The 25,086-nt window shown below is 33.8% G+C and overlaps 4 protein-coding genes and 1 long non-coding RNA gene across 9 annotated transcripts in view; 3 read left to right on the forward strand and 2 right to left on the reverse strand.

Annotated features, from left to right (window-relative positions):
- LOC109334178 overlaps positions 1-5,120 on the forward strand; it is a 9,712-nt gene extending 4,592 nt beyond the window's left edge. Inside the window, exons 5-9 of one of the 2 annotated variants that reach the window (XM_019569783.1) lie at positions 1,163-2,095; positions 2,883-3,029; positions 3,429-3,716; positions 3,848-3,898; positions 4,699-5,120. In XM_019569783.1, coding sequence (XP_019425328.1) covers positions 1,163-2,095; positions 2,883-3,029; positions 3,429-3,716; positions 3,848-3,898; positions 4,699-4,854 — 1,575 coding nt within the window. In that variant the 3' untranslated portion in view covers positions 4,855-5,120. The remainder of the gene's footprint in view (positions 1-1,162; positions 2,096-2,882; positions 3,030-3,428; positions 3,717-3,847; positions 3,899-4,698) is intronic. The other variant, XM_019569792.1, reaches the window with a different exon arrangement.
- LOC109334186 (developmentally-regulated G-protein 2-like) overlaps positions 1-14,173 on the forward strand; it is an 18,745-nt gene extending 4,572 nt beyond the window's left edge. The window contains exons 1-12 of one of the 3 annotated variants that reach the window (XM_019569815.1): positions 6,690-6,773; positions 6,864-6,945; positions 7,113-7,180; positions 8,265-8,341; positions 8,582-8,762; positions 9,002-9,058; positions 10,839-10,913; positions 11,034-11,153; positions 12,831-13,001; positions 13,159-13,272; positions 13,409-13,579; positions 13,733-14,173. In XM_019569815.1, the coding sequence (XP_019425360.1) occupies positions 6,876-6,945; positions 7,113-7,180; positions 8,265-8,341; positions 8,582-8,762; positions 9,002-9,058; positions 10,839-10,913; positions 11,034-11,153; positions 12,831-13,001; positions 13,159-13,272; positions 13,409-13,579; positions 13,733-13,828 (1,200 nt within the window). In that variant the 5' untranslated portion in view covers positions 6,690-6,773; positions 6,864-6,875 and the 3' untranslated portion in view covers positions 13,829-14,173. Of the gene's footprint in view, positions 1-6,689; positions 6,774-6,794; positions 6,946-7,112; positions 7,181-8,264; positions 8,342-8,581; positions 8,763-9,001; positions 9,059-10,838; positions 10,914-11,033; positions 11,154-12,830; positions 13,002-13,158; positions 13,273-13,408; positions 13,580-13,732 lie in introns of those variants that run through there. The other 2 variants (XM_019569823.1, XM_019569806.1) reach the window with 2 other exon arrangements.
- LOC109334202 lies at positions 16,461-20,073 on the reverse strand. Of its 2 annotated transcripts, none has more exons than XM_019569843.1 (7): positions 19,951-20,073; positions 19,459-19,540; positions 18,917-19,036; positions 18,743-18,821; positions 17,415-17,501; positions 17,140-17,202; positions 16,461-16,713 (listed from the first exon to the last, which is right to left on the reverse strand). In XM_019569843.1, exons 2-7 carry the CDS (start codon positions 19,515-19,517, stop codon positions 16,636-16,638), a joined length of 486 nt encoding a protein of 161 aa, XP_019425388.1. In that variant the 5' UTR covers positions 19,518-19,540; positions 19,951-20,073; the 3' UTR covers positions 16,461-16,635. The 2 variants fall into 2 exon arrangements, with proteins under 2 accessions (XP_019425388.1, XP_019425380.1); XM_019569835.1 differs by having other exon boundaries at positions 19,871-20,056.
- LOC109334224 lies at positions 21,845-22,393 on the forward strand. The gene is made up of 2 exons (XR_002106079.1): positions 21,845-22,280; positions 22,311-22,393. It is a non-coding gene; the product is annotated as an uncharacterized LOC109334224 (long non-coding RNA).
- LOC109334215 (heavy metal-associated isoprenylated plant protein 26-like) lies at positions 22,349-24,275 on the reverse strand. The gene is made up of 2 exons (XM_019569855.1): positions 24,039-24,275; positions 22,349-22,886 (listed from the first exon to the last, which is right to left on the reverse strand). The coding sequence occupies exons 1-2, from the start codon at positions 24,117-24,119 to the stop codon at positions 22,503-22,505; spliced, it is 465 nt and encodes a 154-aa protein (XP_019425400.1). The 5' UTR covers positions 24,120-24,275; the 3' UTR covers positions 22,349-22,502.

A 25,086-nucleotide genomic window follows, 5' to 3' on the forward strand; every position in this document is an offset into this window, starting at 1 on the left:
AAAAATAAACATAAATCCTAAGACTACATGAGAATTAAATTCTCATTTATTAATAAAAATGCAAATAAAATAAACCAAACTATGCTATGAATTCTTCGCAAGAACATGGCCTCCATAAATCATAGGTCGCCCCCCTTGATTTACATCACCATGTATGAATCATGCCCCTTGTTGTAATTTTCCTTATTCTTCTCCAGTAAAATTTCTTCTTTTGTCATTAAGGAAAATAAAATGAAATGGTCAAAACTCAGACAAATGAGCAATGTAATTAAGAATGATTAAGGTGTATCTAATTAAGAATGACTGCGTTAAATAATTGATATAATTTGGCTGAAGTATAACAAGAATCATGCTTATATTTTTTGTTGATAAAACCTTCTATTTACCAGTTGTAAAGTCTAGCACACTACAGCACCTTTAAAGCAACAATCCATTATAACTCTTGATCTCCTCTCTATATGTGTGTGTTTGTGTCTATATATATGTGTAACATTATATTGTACTGTCTATAACACATGGTATCTCGTTATGCAAAATCCAGTGATTAAGATTTACTCATCTCTCACTTGCAATAGACCAATTTTTTCACTTGATATGCTCTCTCTCTCTCTGTCAATATATATATATATATATACATATATACATATATATATATATATATATATATATTATACTATCTTATATATACTATTATATCTGTGATTAAGGCCACCTTACATGGTTGAATCCTCACATGCTCAACCAGCTTTGGTGTTTGCCAAACCTCTCAAAATCCTCCATGGCCCCTCCCACTCTCTTACCACAGCATCCCAGAGACCCAGATTTGTTGTGTTTGTATCAGTCTTGGCCACAATCTGGATACTGGGAGTGTATATTGAAACCGTTTTAATCTTGGATAATATATGGAACTTAAGACAAATAGATATTTTGGGTTTAGAACTTTTTCTCATCAAGAGCATGTATTTACGTGTTTGTTCAGTATCTCGAAGTCTTTTGCCTTGAAAATTTTCCCTTTGCAGTGTTGTATGCAGTTTTATTTGGATGGTGGTTAACATATATTCTGAGTAACTTGTAAACTTTTCTTTTTTCTTGGGTTACACTGCATATGTATCCATAGTATTTTGGTCCTAGGATCCTCCTTGATCTTTGAACTTCTATGTAGTACATTGAGCAGATTTTGCAAAAGGTCAAACATGAAGAGAAGCTTCGCTTGTCTTGTGGGGCTAGCCAGTTTTCTGCTGATAAATTTCATGTCATGGATGGGAAAATTCAATCTGATCCCCCCGACCAGGAAATACCTTCTGTAGCATCGAGTTTAAATTGCACTCGTAGCAATCAATCTGGGAGTTTTGATCAGTGTTCTAGACCTTCCGAAGGAGCGGTGGAAAGTGGATCATCTGCTCCAGCTGTCTATTCCAAGTTGAAGCGTGATTTTTCAATGTTTGAAGGAGAAATATGCTTGGACAAACTATCAATTAGAGAACTTCATGAACTGTTTAAAGTAACTTTTGGTCGGGAAACTACCGTGAAAGATAAACAGTGGTTGAAGAGGAGGATTGCGATAAGTTTAACCAACTCTTGCGATGTTTCTGCAACAACTTTCATTGTTAAAGATAACAAATTTGTTAGAAAATGTGAAGACAGTTCAGAGAATGGGAATGCTGAAGCTTCAATCACTCTGGAAAATATGCCTGCAGAAGAGGATGTCAACTTTAAGGATTCATCTGCTGCAGAGGATAGTGGATTTGAAGACAATCTAGTTGTTGCTGAAACAAGACTGGGAAATCATAACATGGAACACAAATCTGGAAGTGGGGATCATCAGTCGGAACAAAGAGCTGCAAAAAGAATTCGGAAACCCACTAAGAGGTATATTGAAGAGCTCTCTGAAAATGAATCTAGAGACCACCATCCTAGGTTGTTAGGTTCTAATAAAAATATAGGAATTGGATACACCAAGCCTGCTAGGAATGCTTCTTCAGAGATGAGAACATCTATCACCAGACTAGACACACTTGGAGGTTGTTGTATTCAAATTCCTTGTGTTTCTCGGGTTCGTAAAAGTTATCCAAGGAGAAATATGACATCTCTTATGGTAAGCAATACTTAGCACTTTTAACTTTACCCTCTCCTCTAGTAGGGCATGGCTCATCTTGTTAATGCATTCTGTTCTTTCCCACTGTCTCTATTGCTGGTTGATGCCAGGTAATCTTGTCCTTTTATAAGATAAACTTGGTAACTCAATTAGCAAGTAAATTAGTTTTTTTAGATTGATAATGTTTTTCTCCCATTTCTATTTAGGGAAAAGTGCATAAAGCCCCTATAAACTTTATGCCTTTTGCAAGTAGTCACCATGAACTATTTTTTCTTTCTAATTATCCCTTAGACTTTATAAGTTTGTGAAATTGGTCCCTATATATATATTCATAAACTACTAATAGGCCAACAAGGAACTTGCAAAAATTAGACTCACAACTATAGCAATACAAAAGTGTAGGTTAGCGAATGTTAATATCCGGATGAACCAAAAAATCTGGCCAAGACTGATACAAACACAAAAGTGTAGGTTAGCGAATCTTTATGCAGTAACCAATTTCACAAATTGTTGAAGTTTAAGGGGTAATTACGAAGAAAAAATAGTTTATGGTGTCTACTTGCAAAAAGAATAAAGTTTAGGGTGTTTTTATGCACTTTCCCCTTCTATTTAAATGGCAAAGCAATTGCTTCCTATTATTTCTGTCCTCGGGCGTTGGTGTTATGATAGCATGCCTAGAAATTTTCTCTTATTCACTGCATCTTTCCAGTGGTGCCTTTGTACTGCTGCTGTTGTGGAAGCTGGTTATATTTTCTTAGAAATGGAAGCCGCTATCTTTTTATTTCAGATATTCCTTCAAACTGGAATGGGTGAGGCTGAAAAATTGGCTAACAGGGTCCTTGGAGAGCATGGATTGCATGGTTCTAACTCTGATAACAAGAGTCCGGATAAGGTCTTGAAATTAACATCTACACCTGGAAAGTTTCATCAGCCTGTAAGACCAACTATAACAAAGCCTCTCTGCTAATTGTAGAAAGTGTAGTTTTCTTTTTTGGGATAAAAGAAGAATATTGTTACAAAGGACGAGATAAATACAATTGTGGGACTTTTTATTTATTATAAAGAATAAAAGAAGAATATTATTACAAAAAATATTATCACCTAGGGTCCATTTGCGAGTTGTTTTTGGAAGGAAAGGAAGGTCAAGGGAAGGCATCCGAGCCATCTTACAGGTATATTTTATGGTTCTGAAGTCTTCCTTTCCCTTACTTCCCCTCCAAATCTCAACTCGCAAACAGACCTAAGGGTTGTCATTTCCGTTTTGTTCAATTTAATACATGATATAAACTTTTTTTACGTTCTCTCTTTTTGTGGGTGGTTATGTTTGTTATAGTCTGCTCCTGAACCTGGGAAAGAGCAGTGTGCAGTAAAATGCACAATTGAGGTACAACAAGAATTGAAACCAAAACAGACAGATCCATCTAGCCGTACTTCAGATGACGATATCACTACTGTCCCCACTGCTAAAGGTGGAATGAGGAGGAAACATCATCGAGCTTGGACTCTTGTTGAGGTAATGAACTTGGTCGAAGGTGTATCACAGTGTGGAGCAGGGAGGTGGTCTGAGATCAAACGGCTCTCTTTTTCATCATACTCGTATCGTACTTCTGTTGATCTTAAGGTATGCATTTTTTGGTCTGTTAGTAAAACCATAACATGTGCACTTTTTTTGGTCATGTTCAAGCTGTGATAGAAAACATTAAGGCTAGATTTTGGTCTTTGCCTGCATTATGCTGATGGCACTTTTTGCAGGACAAATGGAGGAATCTGCTCAAAGCTAGTTATGCACCTGCTGATGATGGGGTAAGAGATTTTGATTCTTAATTTGTACTTGAATCTTGTAGAGGTGGAGGTACACAACACGAGACACAGATACAGCCCAATACGGATATGTGGATATAGCAACTTTCAAAAAATTATAGGACACAATACGACTATGATACATGATATAAAATTAATAAAAGATAAACGTAAAAGTACAAATCTTTCATTAAAAGAAAAGGATAATGTCTTAAAAGTTAGCATGAGTCATTGACTCAGTGTAAACATAATAAAATGTTAAAGTTTTTCTAATTATTGTGGCATTTCAATCTATAGCCAAGGAAACAGACACTTGACAACAGTTGTGTCCTTGTTGTGTTCGACAAGGACACATTTGTTGGACACTTTCAGACAGTCTTCACTATATTTTACAATATTTTATATTTACTTTTATGAATTTTTATACTTTATAGATGGAAATGTCAGAATAATTACATAAAAAGTAGCATTTATTCAGGTTTACAATGAATCATGCTAGCTTTTAAAGTGTTATTCATCCTTTTTAATATAAGATTTGTGCTTTTATGTTAATCTTATATGAACTTCATATCTATGTCAATAATAGTCTCATGACCTATAACTTTTTAAAATTGAAAATTTTGCCCTATCCCTGTATCCGTGTCGTATCCCATTCCTTTCTCATCTATGTAGAATGGCTCCAGTTTTAATGTTGGGTTATGAATTCATACAGCTCTTGTTAAGTTATTATTTCTTCAAGTGGTAGTTATTACAAATTATAAATGATCATACTAAATCGGAATACATTATTTTTGTTATCATAGATGAATTCACGAAAGCATGGTACCATTCCCATTCCGGAGTCAATTTTAGCGCGTGTAAGAGAACTTGCAGAGATGAATTTGCAGGTCCCTCCAAATTTGAGCTCAAGCAAGTTAACAACAGGGAATGTGCTTGTGGATAGATCTGGGTTGTTGTAGCCATTGTAAATAAGACTAAGTTAATGCTTATGATGATGAGGCTACAAAAATAAAGAAGCTACTAACTTGTGCACTTCTTTAAACCAATCTTTTCTTGTAAGCATATAATAGATGGTATCTTTTTCTTGTAAGCAGTTGAGAGACTGATCAGAAGTTTAATGCACTGAATCTTTTTGATAGAGTTATGTTAGTTAATTATGACTATTTTGGTGGTTGTAAATTGTCTTATAATGTACTCTAATGTAATGTTAGTTAGAATTATGAACTTTTTGTAGTAGCCTTGGTGTTGTTCCTTTCTACTATATGCTGATATGCTCCCCTCTTTTCTTCCTCCTACTCTTCTTCCTTGAATTTTCTTCCAATTTTCTCTCTCTCAAGTCCTTTCTCATCCCGGTGGCTTTTGTGGTGGTGGTTCGTGGTTGGGGTGGGATGGTGAGAAATATGATTGAAGGCGATGATAATGATGATGATGATGATGATGATGGTAGATATGAGTTGGTGGTTGTAGATTTGGATGATGGCAGTGAAATGGTGATGCTTATGCATATTAGTAAAATGTATATTGTTAATAATTACAAGTACTAATGTTGGTAACTTTTGCAATCTGTTTGTAGTAATGGGAAAAAATATATGGTGAAAGCAAAAATGTTTGTATCTACAAAAACTTAGCAAGAACTAAAATGGACCCTATGTTAATTAGATAAAAGGCAAATTTAACTTTTTTTTTTTTAGTATAAATCAAGGTATCCTCTCACCTTGTATTGAAGAATTAATCCCTTTAGAAAAAAGTGAATAAATAAAATATAACATGTTTTTAATCATTTAAGACAAAATAGTTTTATAGCTATTATATTTGTTAGAGTAAATTACACTGACAATCCCTGAGTTTTAGTGAAATTATACTAATCACCCTTCATTTTTTTACACTTACGCAAACCCCTGAATGAGAAATAAGTGTAATATTTTAAACAAAAAATGTGATAAATGCAATTAAGTTAAGTAAAACATAATATATTATAGACACAAGTCTAAATAATATACAAATCAATGTATTTTATTATTTTTGGTTCGTTATGATATATTACAAGAGCAATTTAAACAATATCTCTTTAAATTTTTTGATGCATTCTGTAACAAAAAATAATAAAGATACATTGATTTGTATATTATTTGGACTTGTCTCCATAATTTATCATGTTTTGTCTAACTTAATTGCATTTATCACATTTTTTCTTTAAAAGATTATACTTATTTCTCATGCAGTGGTAGTTAGTGTAATGAAAGTATGAAAAACAAGGGAGTTTGTGTAGGTGTAAAAAAATGAGAAGTGATTTATGTAATTTCGCTAAAACTCATGGGGTGTCAGTGTAATTTACTCAACTTCTTATAATGCTCATATGTCATAACTATATTTGTTTTTTATAATCAAAAGTTTAGCACCAGGGTTACAACATGTTTTACAATTCAATGAAATCTTACAAATATATTTACATATATACCTTAAGAAAACGATATGTATATACAGTCAATTTAAGTGTTTTTACTGTCTCAGTAAATCATGTACCATTCATATGTTAAATAACATTGATTCTCAAATAAAAGTGATATAAATCAATCATAAATGATGTGCGTATAGTGTAAAAAAATTTATAGTGCATAAATTTTAAACTCTTTAAGAAAATTATTTAATATATATACACGTAAATATTTTTTACACTATCAACAAATCATATATCATTCATATCTAAGCTTCGAAATTTTCATTAAAAAAATTGTTGATATCAGTGTTCTCTTTAGTAAAGTGGCCCAGTAGAAAGATTTGTTGAAACTGGGGCCTAAAACTTCTTCTCAAGACTCAAACCTACTCATTTCTCTCTCTCTCTCTCTCTCTCTCTCTCTCTCTCCCACTCTTTATTCTGGTGAGCTATAATTCCCACTTCCATCTATTTTTGTTTAGGATAATTTTTTCCACTTAAGCTGATTTTTATAACTCTTTTGTTCGGTTACAGTAACGGGAAAAAATGGGTATCATTGAAAAAATCAAAGAGATTGAAGCCGAAATGGCTCGCACCCAGAAAAATAAAGCCACAGGTGAGACTACCCATAAACAAAAAATTAATTTTTTTGGATTCAATTTTATATTTAATTTTCTTTTACCTCGTCAGACGCTACTGGGCGGAGTCTCGTGCATTGGGTCGACCTTTTTTTACTTCTTCGGTTCTTATATGATAAAGTCTTTGAGTTTGTTTATTATGCAGAGTATCATCTTGGTCAGCTCAAGGCAAAGATAGCAAAACTAAGGACACAATTGTTGGAGCCTCCAAAAGTATGTAATTTATATTTTTTTTATTGTTTTGTTGTTGTTGTTGATATAATTGAGAGTGTTTTAGTGTAGGTTTGATGCATGATTTTGATTTTGCAAGATTGATTTCATATCCCTTTGATTTGTTTTAGTATAAGGTTTTAGATATCTAGCTTTTCCTTGAAGTGTGAGGCCTGTTGTAATATTAGTAGATTACAAAAGGAGGTAGTTTTCCTTGTCTAAATTTCTGCATTTATAATAATTCAGATTTTGCCAAATTGATACTAAACCCTGAAGTTACATTGTTGATTGTTTTAGTTCTACACCTCCATTATTGTTTGAGCTGCTGAAGAATTTCTGCTTCTGTCACTGTGCATCACTAATATATATAGTTACCTGAGAGAACAACAACAATAACAAATGCCTAAAGAGGGGCCGTTGATGGTTTTTCTCAGTTTGTGGTATCCTACTCAGATCTATTTTTAGGAATAATGGATTTTCCTGGAACCACCTGTCATCTTATGCCTATTCATTTGAAGATATCGGTAGGAAGAAGCATAGTAAAATTTTATGTTTATGTTCTCCTTTCATGGGGTTATGGCCTTTATGAAGGGGGTGTGATTCCAGATTATTTGATTGAAGTTCCTCAACTATGATTTTTCAGGATACAACTGTCTTCTTTTGTATGTAGGTTATAGCAGAACCACAATTTTGGGGGTTTCGCTTGTTAATTTACATAAGGATTGGAGAACCTAATGAGCTTATGTTTTATTTCTTTTAGTTTCCTTCGGTTTGAGTTTTTTGTTCTTGTTTTCTTTTCTTTAGGAGGATTTTTTATCCTCCTTTTTGTAATCCTCTTTCTTTTCTCAGTAAATTAATTTCCCCCAATTAAAGAAACAAGAAAAAATGCTCTTAGGAATATATCTCTTGTCTCTATTGAAGTTTAGGAATTTGGCTAGTGAATCTTGTACAATATTATTCCCTCTATAAAAATTATTATTTTACACTTCAGCATGCTTAGGTTTTTCGATAATTTGTCTGACACTGCTTGCACACCTCCTTTACACATTTTTTGTAAGGTTTGGTATCTTATCAAATTATTGGATAGGGAGCTAGTGCAGGTGGAGATGGATTTGAAGTTACGAAATTTGGCCATGGACGTGTTGCACTGATTGGATTTCCAAGGTCTGCCTTCTAAAATATCTATTCTCCCTATTATTAAGGTTTTATTTAGTTTTATTTCCTATATGTTTGTTTATATGTGTGGTGTTTACATGCTTTTGAGCATCTCCATTTCTTCTATCCCCGCCTAGTGGGAAAAAGCTTGGTTGTTGTTGTCCATGTCTTCTGCATGGTTTGTGGATGCGTAAATTTTATGTTAGTAGAAACGTCATTTTTCCAATGTTTTTCTTTTTCAATTAACAGTGTGGGGAAGTCAACTCTTTTGACAATGTTAACGGGCACACATTCGGAAGCTGCGTCTTATGAGTTCACAACTCTGACATGCATCCCTGGGATTATACACTATAATGATACTAAAATTCAGTTGCTTGATCTTCCTGGAATTATTGAGGGTGCTTCTGAAGGCAAGGGACGTGGGAGGCAGGTAAAACTAAAATTTTCCTTTTTATCGCTCTAGTAGTAGGTTTGAGCTTTTACGGTATTTCTTAGCAGTTACTAATGGGTAATTAGCTTGCAAATAGTGCTTGTTATATTTTGTATACATCAAAAAGGGGTGATTACTAACTCGAATATGATACTTTTTTCTTTTTGCTGATTGTTTTACAAAGCATGCCCTTGCTATCATTAACAGTGCTAGAACTTTTTTTGTGTGAATTTTCTCAGGTTATTGCTGTTGCTAAGTCTTCAGACTTAGTATTGATGGTTCTTGATGCCTCCAAAGTAAGTTTGAGTTTAAAATTTTCTAATATAGTCATTTTCTATGTTGCTAGTTGTTGAATTGTTTTGTTGGCCATTGCAGTAACTATTATTCTGACTAATTAGCATAAATGGTGTTGAGTGTTGACACATTAAAGACACCCTTCAAACAAGCCTAGAAACTAAAACTCGTTATTCGTATGTATTGGTTACTTACTTTCCCTTTATTTTTTCTTATGAAATTTAAACTCACTTGCTTAACTCTTTACATGCTTGCTTAAGATCATTATTCATTATTTTACCGGATAATGTTTTTTAAATTTCACCTTCACTTGATAAAGAATAAATTTAAGTCTAAGTCCAAGTCCAACATATTTTCCTTTTCCCATTATCTCATTCGTTTAGTCACTTGTATTTCTGTTTCTTTTTATTTTGAGTAAATTGCATCAACCACCCATACGGTTTATATAAATGACAGTTCACCCCTTCTTTTGTCAATATTACACTCCACCCATTAATGTAGCACAAGTTAGCCTTGTTGTTAATTTGAGTAACCATGGTTTAGAACACCAAAGCACATACAGTTAATTCCCTTGACCACTAGGTGTCCTACATCTCCAGATCTATCAATCCCTCATTCATAGTCTATAACATGTCTTAAACCCTTATTCAGTCTACAGGATGTGTAAACCCCAAAGTTCAGTCATATTGGTCTATGGTCATTGGCCACAACAAAATTTGAGCTTAGAGGTGCAATTGAAGATTAAGGCTGACTATTTTAGTGAATAGCAATAAAAAGGAGTGAGATTGAGGGCCAAACGCAAGTTGGCGATGATGGTGGTGTCTGTACCGAGTTGGTGGATCTGTACGGTTGGTCACGGAGATGATTGCGGCATAGGTAAGGCCATGGTTAAAAGTGAGAAGTTTCCTCTAGATGATATTTGGTGAGGTGTTTTTGAGGTATCGGGAGCAGCAGATCTTTTGGTGGGTTGGAGTTGATGATTGTTGAGAGTGGTTTTGGCCAAGAATAATGTTTTCCTTGTTGATGATTATAGCCAGATACAGATACATGGCTTGCATTCGATGACCAGTGCTCAGTTATCATATGTCACATTGGTTCTAAACGAAGCAATGGATAAATGTGCAGACAGAGCTAAACGAGCACAATGCCCCTTTAAATACAGATAGAGCGGACAAAACCAATACGGGAAATGATTCCCTCCCATCGCATTGCTTCTTGCTTTTAAAGGGCACAATGCCCCTTTAAATACAGATAGAGCAGACAAAACCAATACAGGAAATGATTCCCTCCCATCACATTGCTTCTTGCTTAAGGGCGCATGCTAGTTTTCTTATCACACTTATATCTAGAAGCAAAATAGCAGAAGTGGCTTCAGTATCCAGTTGAATAATAATGTGAAATTGGTTACTTTTTCTGAGAGAAAAAAGGAAAGCAAGCTTACAAGAAAATGGAGGTTGTAATCAGTCCAGTCACGTTAACAATGGTTATCTAGAATGTTCTGTTGAGTATTCTAACCAGATAGGTAACTCTGTTAAGTGGTCGGGGTGGACTGTAATATTTGGGTGAAAATGGGGTGAAGTGTCATTCCACTAAACCTCAAAGGTGGTGGTGGGTGCAATTTACTCTTTTTTTGCTTCTTTTCTGAATCAATGTTGCTTGTGGAATTGCTTCACAATGTGTTTGGATAAATTAATTATTTAGCTGTAGCATTTACTTAATTATGAATTGCAAAGTTTCAGCCTTCTTGCCATGACTTTGTATGTTTTTGTCTTAATTTGTCAGAGTGAGGGTCATAGGCAAATTTTGACTAAGGAGCTGGAAGCTGTGGGCCTCCGATTAAACAAAAGACCACCTCAGGTAAGTCTGTGCCTCAATGCTATTGTGGGATACATGATTTATAGTCTATATTCTATATATAGGTCTAATTTGAATTTACATATTTTTTTCATTACTTTCGACCTTTATATTTCTTGGCAGATATATTTTAGAAAGAAAAAAACCGGGGGCATCTCATTCAACAGTACTCTGCCTTTGACTCATGTGGATGAGAAGCTTTGTTATCAGATTCTGCATGAATACAAAATTCACAATGCTGAGGTATATAGCAAACTGTAAAATAATGCCAGGTTAATTAATTACTAGAGAGTAGAGACATGTAATTATGGAACGTTGTAGTTAATTAGTTATTCAGTTGTGGGAAATTATTTTATTTTGTTTTTGCATTTTTACTACTGCCATAGTTTGTTTCAATGTGGTGGAGCAAGTGTGTAGTGAGAATGACTTGGGTCGTTTGGTTAGTGATGTAAGCTTGCCATGTTTCTGTGTACTATGATTTTATAATTGTCAAAGGGTGACTTCCCTAAACGTTTATGCTCTTAGATAGAAGCCCAAGAATCATTTTATATCTCTAACTTGGCCCTTCATATTACAACCTTATGGACTTGAAGCGTGTGCCACTCATGCTGAACTTTAATTTATTTTTTCAGAATGGAGCGCAAGTATCATAATTTTGACCACTTCATTATAGAGGCCAATAATATCATGTCAAAGATCAATTCTCCTAAAATCTTAAGCTTCTGGACTTCTGGTAGAATTCCGAGATTGATTTTATATCTCTAACAATAATTACTCTATCCCTTAACAGCCCGTATAGTGGCCATGATAAAAGAGACAAGATAGTATAGTGTGGCTTACTGGCCTATCCTATTGTCACCCACACCCACCACCTCCACTGCCACAGTAACCACATCGCCGCCACTGCCATTGATGCCACAACCATTACTAGTACTACCACTCCCCACTACCACCATCACAGGATCACACCGCTGCCGCAACCGCTGACACTCCCATACCACCTCCACCACACCCCCGAACTCTGCACTCCCCCCATCACCGTCTTGCTACCACCACTACTCTCACACCACCTCCAGTCCACCACCCCTACCAATCCAAAAATACATATTATAAAGTATATGTAATTCTGACTTGCGGGTAATTTTACCATTTACATTTAACTTATATAATATCTAGTCATTATCTGCGACTGATAGGCCATGTGGTGCGCACCAAAATTGGATAGGATAAGAGCTTATCATGCCATTCCTATCATACTCCTATGCAACTCTCCTATCCTATCTTGACCACCAAACAATCCCTGATATCTTTCATCTGGCAAGGTCATTATCTACTCAATAATTACTTTTCTTTCTGCAATGAGGAAAAAATATTATTTTTTACTCCTGATGTTTGGAGAACAACAAACTCTTACTGAAGCTGGGTGTAAACTGAAGTTACTTCTAATAAGGTTGGCTGAGTGCATGAGGGTCATACCTAGTAGGGTCTGGTTGAAGTTACCATTACTACTTGAAAAGACTGGATGAATTTTTTGTTGATGATTTCTTCTCATGTCTTAATCTTTCTTATCCTTCTTTGGTACCTAGTAGTTAGTGGTTTTTGTGTGTGTGAAATTTTACCCGAGTGTCTATCCCTTGATATGGTTTGTTTCTTTTCATCCAATTCTTTCTAAGAAGCGAAGTTTTTTGGTGATTAAAAGTGTGATTATGAAGAGCTAAATGACACCTTTTTGTTGATGTGATCAAAAGTACTGACCTACCTAGACTAGTCATGATATATATTTGTCGTTTAGAAGATTGGTGGGACCATGAAATTCGATGAGTTCTGTAATTTCCATGGCTACGGTTGCTGTAATATAATTTAGAGTCTCTATTTTCTGTTATATGAAGGAGTTGACTGACAAATATAATTTTATTTCAGATCCTTTTCCGTGAGGATGCCACAGTGGATGATCTCATAGATGTCATTGAAGGAAACCGTAAATACATGAAGTGTGTATATGTCTACAACAAGATAGATGTTGTTGGTATTGATGATGTGGACAGATTAGCCCGCCAACCTAATTCTGTTGTAATTAGTTGCAATTTGAAGGTTGGTTCATATTTCCAGTGTCAGCAGAAGAGTGTGACATGACTTTAGCGTTTAATTTATTTTCCGCAGCAGCAAATTATGTTTAACAAAGCAATGATCTTTGTTTTTCACCCTTTTACTATGTCAGTAACACTTCAATTTGCCCTTTTTAAAACAGCTGAACTTAGACAGACTACTTTCGAGGATGTGGGATGAAATGGGTCTGGTTAGAGTTTACACAAAACCACAAGGCCAGCAGCCTGATTTCACGGATCCTGCCGTTTTTTCTGCTGTATGTTGCATCATCCTTATGCTTATTATGAATTGGCTTTCCCTTATTATAGTTATCTATGTCAAAAACCTCAGGTAGCATTTTTAATCTTGTAATCCATCATAGTGATATCACTTTCTTTGACAAATTATTTTAGTCTAGAGGCGGGAGCTCTGTAGAAGACTTCTGCAACCATATACACAGAAGTTTGGTGAAGGATGTAAAGTATGTTCTAGTCTGGGGTATAAGTGCAAGGCACTACCCACAACATTGTGGCCTTAGTCATGTTCTTCATGATGAGGATGTGGTTCAGATTGTTAAGAAAAAGGTTCGGAACACTACCCTTCGTCTTATTTTCTGTTGTCCGAACTGAGCTCAACTGTTACATCTTTGTTCAAATTTTGTTTCTTTACTACTTGTGAGCTAAACACCTATGTTTTATGTTGATGAGAGGTTGAACATGATCTGTTGTATCCTTCAGGAAAAAGAAGGCGAAGGAAGGGGTCGATTTAAGTCACATTCCACAGCTCCTGCTCGGATATCCGACAGACAGAAGAAGGTGCCACTAAAGCAATAAGTATGACTATACAAAGCATATAAACCAATGATTTGCAAGGTGGATGGTGAAAAAATGACTACAGGCTGATGGTATCATCCTAAAGCAATGTTTTTCTCTTAGTTGCTCTTGCAACATAGAATTGAATGTCCCTCCTATGGGCTTTACTAAATGGAGCACCAGGGTTTTCGTCACCTATTTGTTGTGATCCCCTCTTTTTGTTTTCAAATATTATCATTAATTTGAAGTGTGCATGTATGAGCTGAGGAGTAATAGAAAGTTGCAGAAATTAGCATTGAATCTTGAAAGATTTGTTTGGTCAAAATTTCCTTGTGTTATAACATAACATAGTTTCCTTTTTCTTAATTTGGTCTTGTTCATACAATGGTCTAAAAGAGATTTACATTTCCACTTGCACTCTTAAAACCAAAATATTTTCCTATCTATCATCTACTTTTTGAAAACAATGCAAAACTCAAATAACATTCATGGTAAGCAACTTCTGCAAAGCTGGCAATAACATTCACATTCTTACTTTCCTGACCTTAGAGGAAAAAACAATTCAATACGGCTAGAAACTCAACAAATTCTAAATATTTTCCTTGTTTGAATGAATTGTTGGGGATCATCAAGTCAATAGCAATAAGTCTTATTTGAAGAGACTCATATATGACAAGTTTTCAAATAATCCAATGCACATACTAAAATAAGAGGTAAAAGCTTATTGGTATCATATTCGACCAAAGAAGTGTATAAGAATGAATCCATTTGATTTTGAATTTTCAAAAGGATTACACATGAAAAAAATATACCTCAATTATCAACCCTATATGATAATAATATTTTTAGGTAAGTGGACTTTCTAGTAAACTTACTTATTTACTTATATATTTTTTCTATTTTCTTCCATCGATCCTTAAGGATGATAACCAAGATTTATGTCTTTATAAATTTCTCAGTTGGTTGGATAGTGCCCAGGATAGCTATTTACAATAGACCCTATTACAAGAATTCTCATTTCATGAGTTGTATGGAAAGATATATGTCACAACAATTATAAAGTGAGTGTTGGATTCAAAGCGGGAGCCCTACAATAAGATTTTGGCAGCTAAGGGTTAATTTGAGAGTTAGATTTTGGAGGGAGGAAGAGAAAGATAAGGCTTATGAGTTATCTCACAAGTATATTTCATTGCTTCCAAGTCCATTCTTTCCAAAATCCAACTCCTAAAGTAACCTTAAATGAATTTGGATATTTCCTACACATACATCCTCTCTTTGACATCAATTTATCATGTGTGTTGATTATTTTCCCATATAACTCTTTTTGGGATCTTCATTTTTTCCTAGGAATTTGCATGATAGGGTCTAGTGAAATCCAGACTCTTTTGGTCTTTAATTGATTCTATTCATTTCTCTACTATTCCTGATTCTTGAATTTGGATTCCCTCTGGAAAATTTTCTTCTAAATCCTTCTTTGAGTTATTCAAACTCTATACTACCTGAGATGATTTTGTTTTGGAGAAAACCATTTGGAACTCAAAATCTCCTTAACTTTTGTTTGGACTATTTGTTTTTAATGAGAATGGAATACTCCAAAAGAGCAAACCTACTACTACTCCATCTCCCAATGTGTGCAAAATGTGTTGTTAAAATTCAAAAGGCAAGCCTCATCTCTTTTTCCATTGTTAGACAACAAAAGTTCTTTGGAATAGTTGTTTGGGAACTTTGAGGAATTCTTGATTTATCCTATGAATTTGCACACTTTCCTCCTTACTAAGTTTATAGGCTTTGATATTGGCAAAGATGGAAATTTTTATGGCAGTGCTTTAGTTTTACTGATATTTCAAGAGAGTATTCAATGACTCCTTTTCCTCTCTTAATTTTGCTTGCAATATGGTGATTTTTTTGGCATATCTTTGGTGCTATGTTCAAGAGCTTTTTATTGGAGTTTCCGTGATTGATATGCACAACGATCAACATGATTTGTTGCATGACCCTTTTGCTTAGGTTTTAGGAGTTTATTTTTCTTTTTTGTGCGAATCTTCCATTATATATTTGTATTATTCTCTATTCTGATTAATAATATTTCTTTTTATATATATAACTAACTATAGAAATAGAAGGCAATTTCAATGGGCACTCCAAAAGATATTTGAACATTTACTGGTATCGCCATTTCATGGTAGATCATGAGTTTGTAACTTTTGAATTGTGAGCTCTCTTACAAAAAAAGTCAAAGTATAGTTAATCGAAAAGGCCGAGGGATTTTGGAGTGATTGAGTATTTGAATTAGTGTAGAATTTTCATTAATGGAATACATGTATCATGATTTTTTTTAAAAGTTGAATAATGCTTTTTTTATAATTCATTATGATAAAATATTTTTTAATTGTAGTTGTATATATTAATAATAAACAATTTAAGGATAATTAATATCTTTAGTTTTAGTGTAAAATCTATGCATTGTCAGTAATGATTAATATCTTTAGTTTTTATACAATCAACGTATCATTCATCGTTCATTTTTATTACTTTTACTTGAGAGTCAATAATGATTAATATATGAATGATGGATCATTACACCGTAAGTGTATACATATTAAATCCTATAAAAAAATCCACAGTAATTTGTTAAATTTAAATGAATGCTATTCAACTCTAGGAAGTGAAAGAAGAAATAGAAAGATGTCCCGACAAGAATTGAAGTACATATAAGTTTGGACATAAACCAGAAATATAATGCATCATATGGTGGCCTTAAGCTGTGAATTTAACAATATAAGTTTTGACAAGTATTATTAAGTAATTAAAACCTTTTCAGATGATCTTTACTTTGGATCTGATGCCTGTATACCATGGCGCTTGAAGAATTCTCTAAATCCATAAGCACTAACATCATAGGTGAACTGCAATTGCAGAAAAAAAGAAAGAAATGAACATTCAATATTTTCAGTTGGAGCCATGGAGGTTCTTTAGGTGCAAAAAACTTTAAGAAAGTGTCCAGTTTCTTAATAGTAGTAGATTATTACATGTACTCCCTAGGTATATATTTTAAGCTTACATATTAGGGTAAGTCTCAACACAACGGTAAAGTTGTTTGCCTTGTGACCAGAGGTCAAAGGTTTAAATCCAGGAAACAACCTTTTCACTTGTAAGAACAAGGTTGAATACATCTACCCTCCTCGGACCCCAATAGATGCCAACCTCGCACAATGGGCGACCCAGCCTTTTTATTAGTTTGAGTGGAGTTCAAATAAACAAAAAGTCCTAAAGTGCCATCTAGAACTAAGGACAACCAAATAAGAAACAAAAATATTGAAAAAGAAACTTACAGGCAAGACCTTCACATTGTATTTAGTAGTATTTGGATCAGCTACCCTTCCTTCACTAGCTGCCTGCATAGAAGAACAAGTTTCAAACTTCAATGTAGATTTTACATGGGCAGGTAGGTAATCACTGACAAAGACAAACCAATGAATATAAACTATATATAATAACAACATAATATATGTTTTCTGGTTAATCAAGTTATTGGAGTTTATCACAATTTCTTCCCATGAGAAACTTAGGCAATAAGAGTCTAGTTTATAGGTAAGTAATACTATACTTGTTCTGGACTATAAAATATTTCGACGAATGGATACTCCGTTTTCTGCCGAGTTAAACAAAACCCAGGATACTTTGGACATTCAACCTGAAAAGTGCCACAAAATAACCAGTTTATCAATGTGGAACAACAATGATACAAAATAGGGATAAAAAGCAAGTCTATAAATCAGGAGTGAATAGGACTACACCAAAGGTCAATATTAAACCCCTACTTATTTCAATTGGTGTTGGATGTGCTTACTGAGCATATCCAAGAACCAGTACCATAATGCATGTTTTTGTGGATGATATTGTCTTAGTGGGAAACTCTAGAAAAAAAATTGAATGGGAAGCTAGAAATATAGAGACAAACTTTAGAAGTACATGAATTTCGTATAAGTTGAATTATGACTAAGTATATGGAGTGTAAGTTTAGCAAGAGACAGACAAACCCTATTGTAGAGGTAAATATTGTGAATCATATCATACGACAAGTCTCTGGATATAGGTATATTAAGTCAATCATATAAGATGATGGGGAAATTGATGAAAATGTAAACCATAAGATTCAAGCGGGTTGGATGAAATAGCGGAATACTTCAGGTGTCATTAGGATAAAAATGTACTACTCAAGCTTAAGAGGAAATTTTACCCCACGACTATAAGACATGCTATGTTACATGTGATTGAATGTTGGGTGGTAAAATGTCTAACAACATAATAGACTTTATGTAACAGAGATAGGAATGTTGTGTTGGGTGACTATACACATTAGACACGATAAAATTAGAAATGAATGCACTAGTGAGAAAGTTGAAGTAGCTCCTATTATACAAGAAAGGGTAGAGCCGTGCCGTAAGTGTTTTGGACATATGTGGAGGAGACTGATAGAAGCCCCCGTAAGGAGAGTAAATCAAATGGAGGTTAGTCCAATTTCTAGAGGAAGAGGAATGCCAAAAAAATCATAGGAGAAATGATTAAGAAAAACTTTGATATCAATGTTTTGTCAATAAACATAATTTATACTAAAACATTATGGATTTGTTCGATCCATGTACCCGTCCCCACCTAATGGGAAAAGGCTTGGTTGTTGTTGTATCTTTTATATGCAATCACTAATAGTTTTATGTGAAGAAAACATAGCTTGGGTTAAAATGTGTTATTTATAGAAACAGTATTTAGACATATGTAGGTCTGTTCCTCTTCATCTATTCCCTTTATCCTTCAACAATACCATAGCATAGCTCTCTCTCTTTTTCAATTTATCTGTTCAAAAAAAAGTTATATGCTTTATAATGTTGGACATTATTGATATGTCTATCAACACTTACAAATGTGCAAACTTACACGCATAAATTTCACACGTGGATAAAACTCAGCACCAGCTTCCTCTAACACTTTGTCAAGATGTTCTGTGTAACTGCCCCTGCATTATTTAATAGTTAGTATTTAACCCTTAAACCTTCTCAGTATCTCAAAGTAGGGGGGATCAAGAGAATTCAGGGGCTAACTCCAGATCACCTAATAGTAAATGCAACAACCACCGGAAAACCTTCATGAAGCAGCTTCACAAAGTCACGCTCTGAGGTAAAATGAAAAACCCGTGATGGTCCAAGATCCTTTGGATAACCAATATAGTACCTAATATTATTACACAGATTTCAGACAAATTTGAGATTTTAAACTAGTAAGAGCCAAATGATGTGAAAGTCCATATCTACCAAGCCGAGCTTGTATCATATTCATACCAAACCTATCATTTAATTATGCTGCCATAGTGAACGCCTATTGAACTTTATGAGTAATATATAAAGACTCGAACTTTGTTTCTAATGATTTTATTGAACAATTCTTCAATCAAATAACTACAAAATAGAAAACGGCCAAAGAAAAATACTAACTAAAATGCATGAAGTGAACATCAGCATAATGATTTCAAATAAAGAGAAAAAATACAAATAATTACTATCTAGATAGAAAAACAAAAGGCAGCAGTGAAGATTAATAAAAATCAGCAATCAAACAAACATTTTCAATTAAGAACCACATGGAGGAAGACATACTTGCAAGTTGAACGAAGATGAGTGATCATCCGATCAAAAAATGACGAATCTTCTTCCATTTCAGAGATGAACTACCCAGTTCCTGAAACATAAATTAGTTTTGCATGTGAGTAAATACCAAACTAACAATTACATTAGCATCATCATCATCACATAACCACTCATGCACAATTAAGAACATACTAAACAAATTGGTCAAAATCTCACATTTCACTCTATAAATTGTTCATGTAACTTACTAAGTTAACAAAAAGTCTGACAACAATGTAAAAACATAGTTAAAATATTTCTTCCTCAATGACTTATACTCAAAAGATTTCATACAAGCATTTTATCAAACAGGTAATGAGCATTGTGCCATAATGAATGAATAATGAGATTACATAGTTAAAAAAATTATGGCAAACATTACTCCAACATTTAATAATGAGTGGAGTGAATGTGGAAAATGAAATCGTTCAAGGTTACTCCCAAGTTGTATTGAATTCTTACCCACTATCGTTCAGCACCACCAAAAACAATAAAGAAAACTTTTTTGGATGAATTAATGTTTGTGTCTCGAATGTGGTGTGTGCAAGCAATGTCTGAATTTGGGTTGGGCCGGGCCCAAAATTGCTTACCCAGTACCGTTTTATTTTTCTTTCTTAAGGTTGAATGATATTATGATAGTAAAAATACTCTGTTATGCTATTGATGCATATATGTTAAACATTTTTTTAGAAACTCTGTATAACCTAAGTCTGAGTTACTTAATTATATTATATATTATAATATTTTAATACAACTAAAATTATTATATATGAAATTTGAATATATATAAAAATTAATGTTAAATAAATCTATTGAAAAAAGTGTGGTTGATCTATTTATAGATGAGAAAATGATGTATATATTAACAATATAAGAGTCATTCATATTGTTATTGCATTATCTATTATTCACGTTTAATCGTTTAAAGTAATTTTGTATAAATTTTTACATTACCATGATCAGATATTACACTCTTTATTCATATATATTGACTTATTTTAAAGGCTAGAATAAACTTAGGAATGAGCGAAGTATTAAATAGGTTAGGTTTGAAAACAAATTATACCGATGTTTATAGGAGAATAAACATAGGTACAATTGGTAAGATTTATATTTTAATAAAATGAAATTAAATCCTTACAATATTTAATTAATACGTGCACCAAGAATAAAAAACGATTTTTTGTGTGCATGAGTTTCTTACATCTTGATTTTTCCAAAAGTTTCCATTATCAGACTGATATTACCCATATTAATTACTGACCGATCAATTTGATAAACTTGGACTGTGCAGCGATGAAGGGGGTGAACTTTTGATTTGGCAGAAAATTGGGTTTGTAACTTACTTTTTTGGTTTCCCACAAGTATTTACACTGGAGGCAATCCTGAGCCGGAAAGAAAGAAGTATATGAGGCTAACTCTACCACTTGAATCAACGTCCGTTGGTGGTTTATAACTTACTTTGTGTTCACATAAACGAAAAGAAAGAAGTAACATGCTACTCTCATACTGCTACATATTTTATAGGTATGGGCTTTTTAAAACAAAACTTACCATACTTTGCACCTTAAGAACAACCTATACTATAACCTTTTGTCTTGACCATTATATACCAAGTTGAAAACTTGTTATTCGATCTAAGACTATTAGGTGAGATCCAAAGGACCAAATAGGGGCATGACAAATAAATAATCATATAACCAAACAATGCTCATGTTTCTTCATTCTAACAAACAACAAAAAATGAGTTTCCAAGTGTTGTACTGTTGTTGAATCACCAGTAGGATAACAACCTAACCAAATATACAGTCTACTCCAAAATTCAGGTACAAAAACACATTGCACAAACAAATGGGCAATAAACTTTCTCAAGCAACCAGAACTGTTATGAAGTAGATGCAGCCATATCTAATCCCAAACTATGTATTATTCTATGTGCCGATTATTTTTTATTGGTCAAAAAATTAAAATATGAATTAAATATATATTTTCTGATTAATGAAAATTAAAGTGAGATACACATTTTTGAAGACAATTCTCCCATATAACATGTGAAGAGCAGACAATGTGAATACTAGACTATGGTAATTATTGACCAATTGACTCATGTTTTAATTTGCAATTGTCATTGCAGTTAAAAATGCATTTATTTTATTGTTATTGTGGAAAATTAGTTCCGGTAGGTAGATCGCAATTCGGGTTAAGAGATACAATTTAAAACCGGTTTACATTAAAGACCAAACCACTTGTTACCTTGGTCCTAGTATTAAAATGGAAATCAGTTGTCTCCAACCCTGTCTCATCCGATCAGATTTTGACACAATTTGACTAGAGCTGATCCCCATTCCATTCCTAGTATCAAGAGAGAAACTACACAGAACTTGATAAATAAAGGACATACATGTGTGGCTACTAAAAACATGTAATGGCACTGTCAGCTTCTGTGTATCAAAGAGGCCAAGGGATTGAAAGACAGAAAGTTTCACCTAATTGTAGTTTAAAAAATGAAAAAGAACAGCATAACCAAACACACTATGTAACTAACATAGTCTAACCAAAGACAGAACATGCCTTTATCAAACACGCATAAAAACTAGTGATAACACAATTTTCTACTATATATTTTGTTTTCTCAAATGGATAGTGCTGAATGTTCTATAGAACTATTTCAGATTCAAGACTTTCCCTAGTGTAAATCTATTTTTTATGATTGATGAAAAAGATATTCTACACAGAATATGAAGGAAATTTATCCCTTCTCATGTGCTATAACTGAGTGTTGAGGTTGATTTGTCTGCTAGTATTTTGTTCATAGGTCTCAGTGCTACCCAACATGAACTTAGAAACAAATATTACAAAATGATATAAATACATAAAAGGTGACATTGAGAATAAAATGTACAAAGCAAAATAGTTTACAATCAAATAGCAGAGTTCCCCAATTTTCATATAGATACCTAAACGAAAGAAAACTTAGATAGCAGGACATGAAGTTGAACAGAAATCAAAATGAATTACATGATGGCACAGGCAGTTGGGTTCTCATCGCTGAATGCAGTGGTGTAGCGAACCTCGGTGGAGCTAGCTCGTGCGAGATGGGAGTACTGAGGGTCATCAACATTCCGAACATAACCAGAGGGAGCTTTCTTATCATAGACGCCTTGAGCGTAGGGATGAGCAACGACATCGTAGGGTACATAAGGCCATAGCTCAGCCTTCTTTCCAGTACGGTGAGCAATGCGTGCCACAACCTTGGATGGTTCCACATAGCCCACAACAGTTACCTTGTTAGCCTTGCGCTCTATGTCTACCTGGTTCACCCCTTTCATTCCATCCACCGCTTTCCTCACCTTCCTTTCACATCCTTCGCAGTCCATCTTCACTTTCACCTCCACCGTCTGTTACATAGTTATATTCAAATCATACCAATTAAGTTGAGCTTGATTTTGTGTATGAACTAAGATGAATTAATGAGATTTTTAATCAGCACATATTGATTATTATCGGTGTTTTAAATTGCAGTCTACAGCTGCAATTGCAGCCGCAACCACAATTTAAAAGAGGTTAGTTAAAACTCAATTGGCATAATTTGCCATGCCCAATTATATGCCTACTACTAAATACCATTTAAAAGGGATTAAAGATGTATATTCATGCTCTTTCTAACTAACACAACCAGCTGTAGAGAATAGTGGAAACAAGTAAGGTGATCTAAAAAAACTTAAACCCCCCATGGGCAGTTTTTAGAGGTTTAAAATTAAGTGCCTAAAGCCTCAAACAGACAAAACTTACATTAAAAAGGTGAGGCTCCCACTTAGTGCAATGTGAGAGTGTAGATGTACACAACCTGACCCTACTAACACAAAAACTATTTTCAATTTGAACTCGTAATATCATGACCCTTAGGTAACAACCTTATCATTACGCCAAACTCACTCTCTTTCCCTTTCCTTTTAATTAATTTAAAAAGAGTAAATCAATTGGATCGACAAAATTAGTGGCCTCAAAGTTTAGGTCTACCAAATAAGTAATTGAAAGATCAAAATAACAACAAGTTCCTCATGAGACTAAAGTGACATACATCTGGCATGGATGCATCTGGAATACAGGGACAAACATAGTAATCATTTTCATTTTTCAGAGACAGTTGATAGACCTAAACTTTGAACGACTAAGTTAGTTGGCCACGAAACCACTAATCTCTCATCCACCTACTTGCTTCACACTATTCTTCTTCTTCATTAACTTACCATATCACCCTCCCAATTTGTGTCACCCTATAAAACTTTAAACTAATAATCTCACTCTCAACTCAACTCAACCTCTTCCACTTTACTTAAAGTTTCCTTTTTTGTACTACCAAGAGTATTCTATCACCCTATAGATAAGGATCTCTTTCGGGATGCATGACTTCTCCTCCCAACAAGTATGGCTCCTAGAGTCAAATCTTTGACTTTTTAGTTATTCTAAGGATCTAGCGGGACCTTGTACCACAACAAATTACGATAATAGTAAAGGGTGGATCTAAAGTAGTAGATATGAATGATTACCTGCAACTGCTTCCGCTTTTTGAGTTTGGAACTTCCAGAAGAACAGTCAAACATCTCAGATATGTGATCCAGAGCACCCATTTTTAGTATCTTATTATCTGTGTGAGATTATGAGAATCAGATAAAGAGGTACAAGGAATTTCTTAACTAGTTTGATTCTAATATGTGATGCTTATAAATAGAAGGGTGAGTGGGTAAATAATAATGAGTAGTAGCACACAGTAACTCGCTTTGTTCACTTATAAAAACAACACAGCTCAGTTACAACAACTCATGATGTCTCGAGGATTCAGATCTGATATGTGTCATACTTCTAATTGGACTGTCACTGTTACACAATTAAGGATTGTTTTATAGTACGGTAAAAACAAGTGCTACAAAAATAAAAATAAAAATAAAAGAAAAAACAATATGTTACTATATTTTATTTTTTATTTATTTCTTAGACGGAGTCGAGAGAAACTTGTTCCACGAGTTTATCCATGCACCGTCCACATGGGAACAGTGAGTGGCCCCACGCGCACTCTAAATTACTTAAACGTTTGTTGGGTCCACAATTACGTGTCGCGCTCAATAGTATTAGATGGATGGGATCTTTTTCTTGGAGTACACGAATTTATTGCCTCAAAATGTCATACATGAATAAAAATATATAATATAATGTTAATAAAAAATTAAATATTTTTTATTTTTATTTTATTGTGATTGATATAAGATAGACTTAAGATATATTTTAGGATAATAGATCATTGTTCCTCTTGGAGAACCCAATTCTGAATGTGAATTTGATGTGTGACAAAAAAACATTTGACGATCATGATTTTATGTTATTTTTATCGATAAAAATAAGAAGATTAACAAAATTTCATAAAGAGTTTATATATGGAAAAAGTTTATATATAATATTATCTTGAGTAATATTATTAATATTGTATTAATTATTATACATACATAATAATATAATGGTCAAGTTTATGCACACTCATCTATTATCTAACATTCATTTATATTACTTATATTTAATAGTCAATAATAATTAAATATGAAT

Source organism: Lupinus angustifolius, chromosome LG02, assembly GCF_001865875.1.
Source record: "Lupinus angustifolius cultivar Tanjil chromosome LG02, LupAngTanjil_v1.0, whole genome shotgun sequence".
NCBI lineage: Eukaryota > Viridiplantae > Streptophyta > Magnoliopsida > Fabales > Fabaceae > Lupinus > Lupinus angustifolius.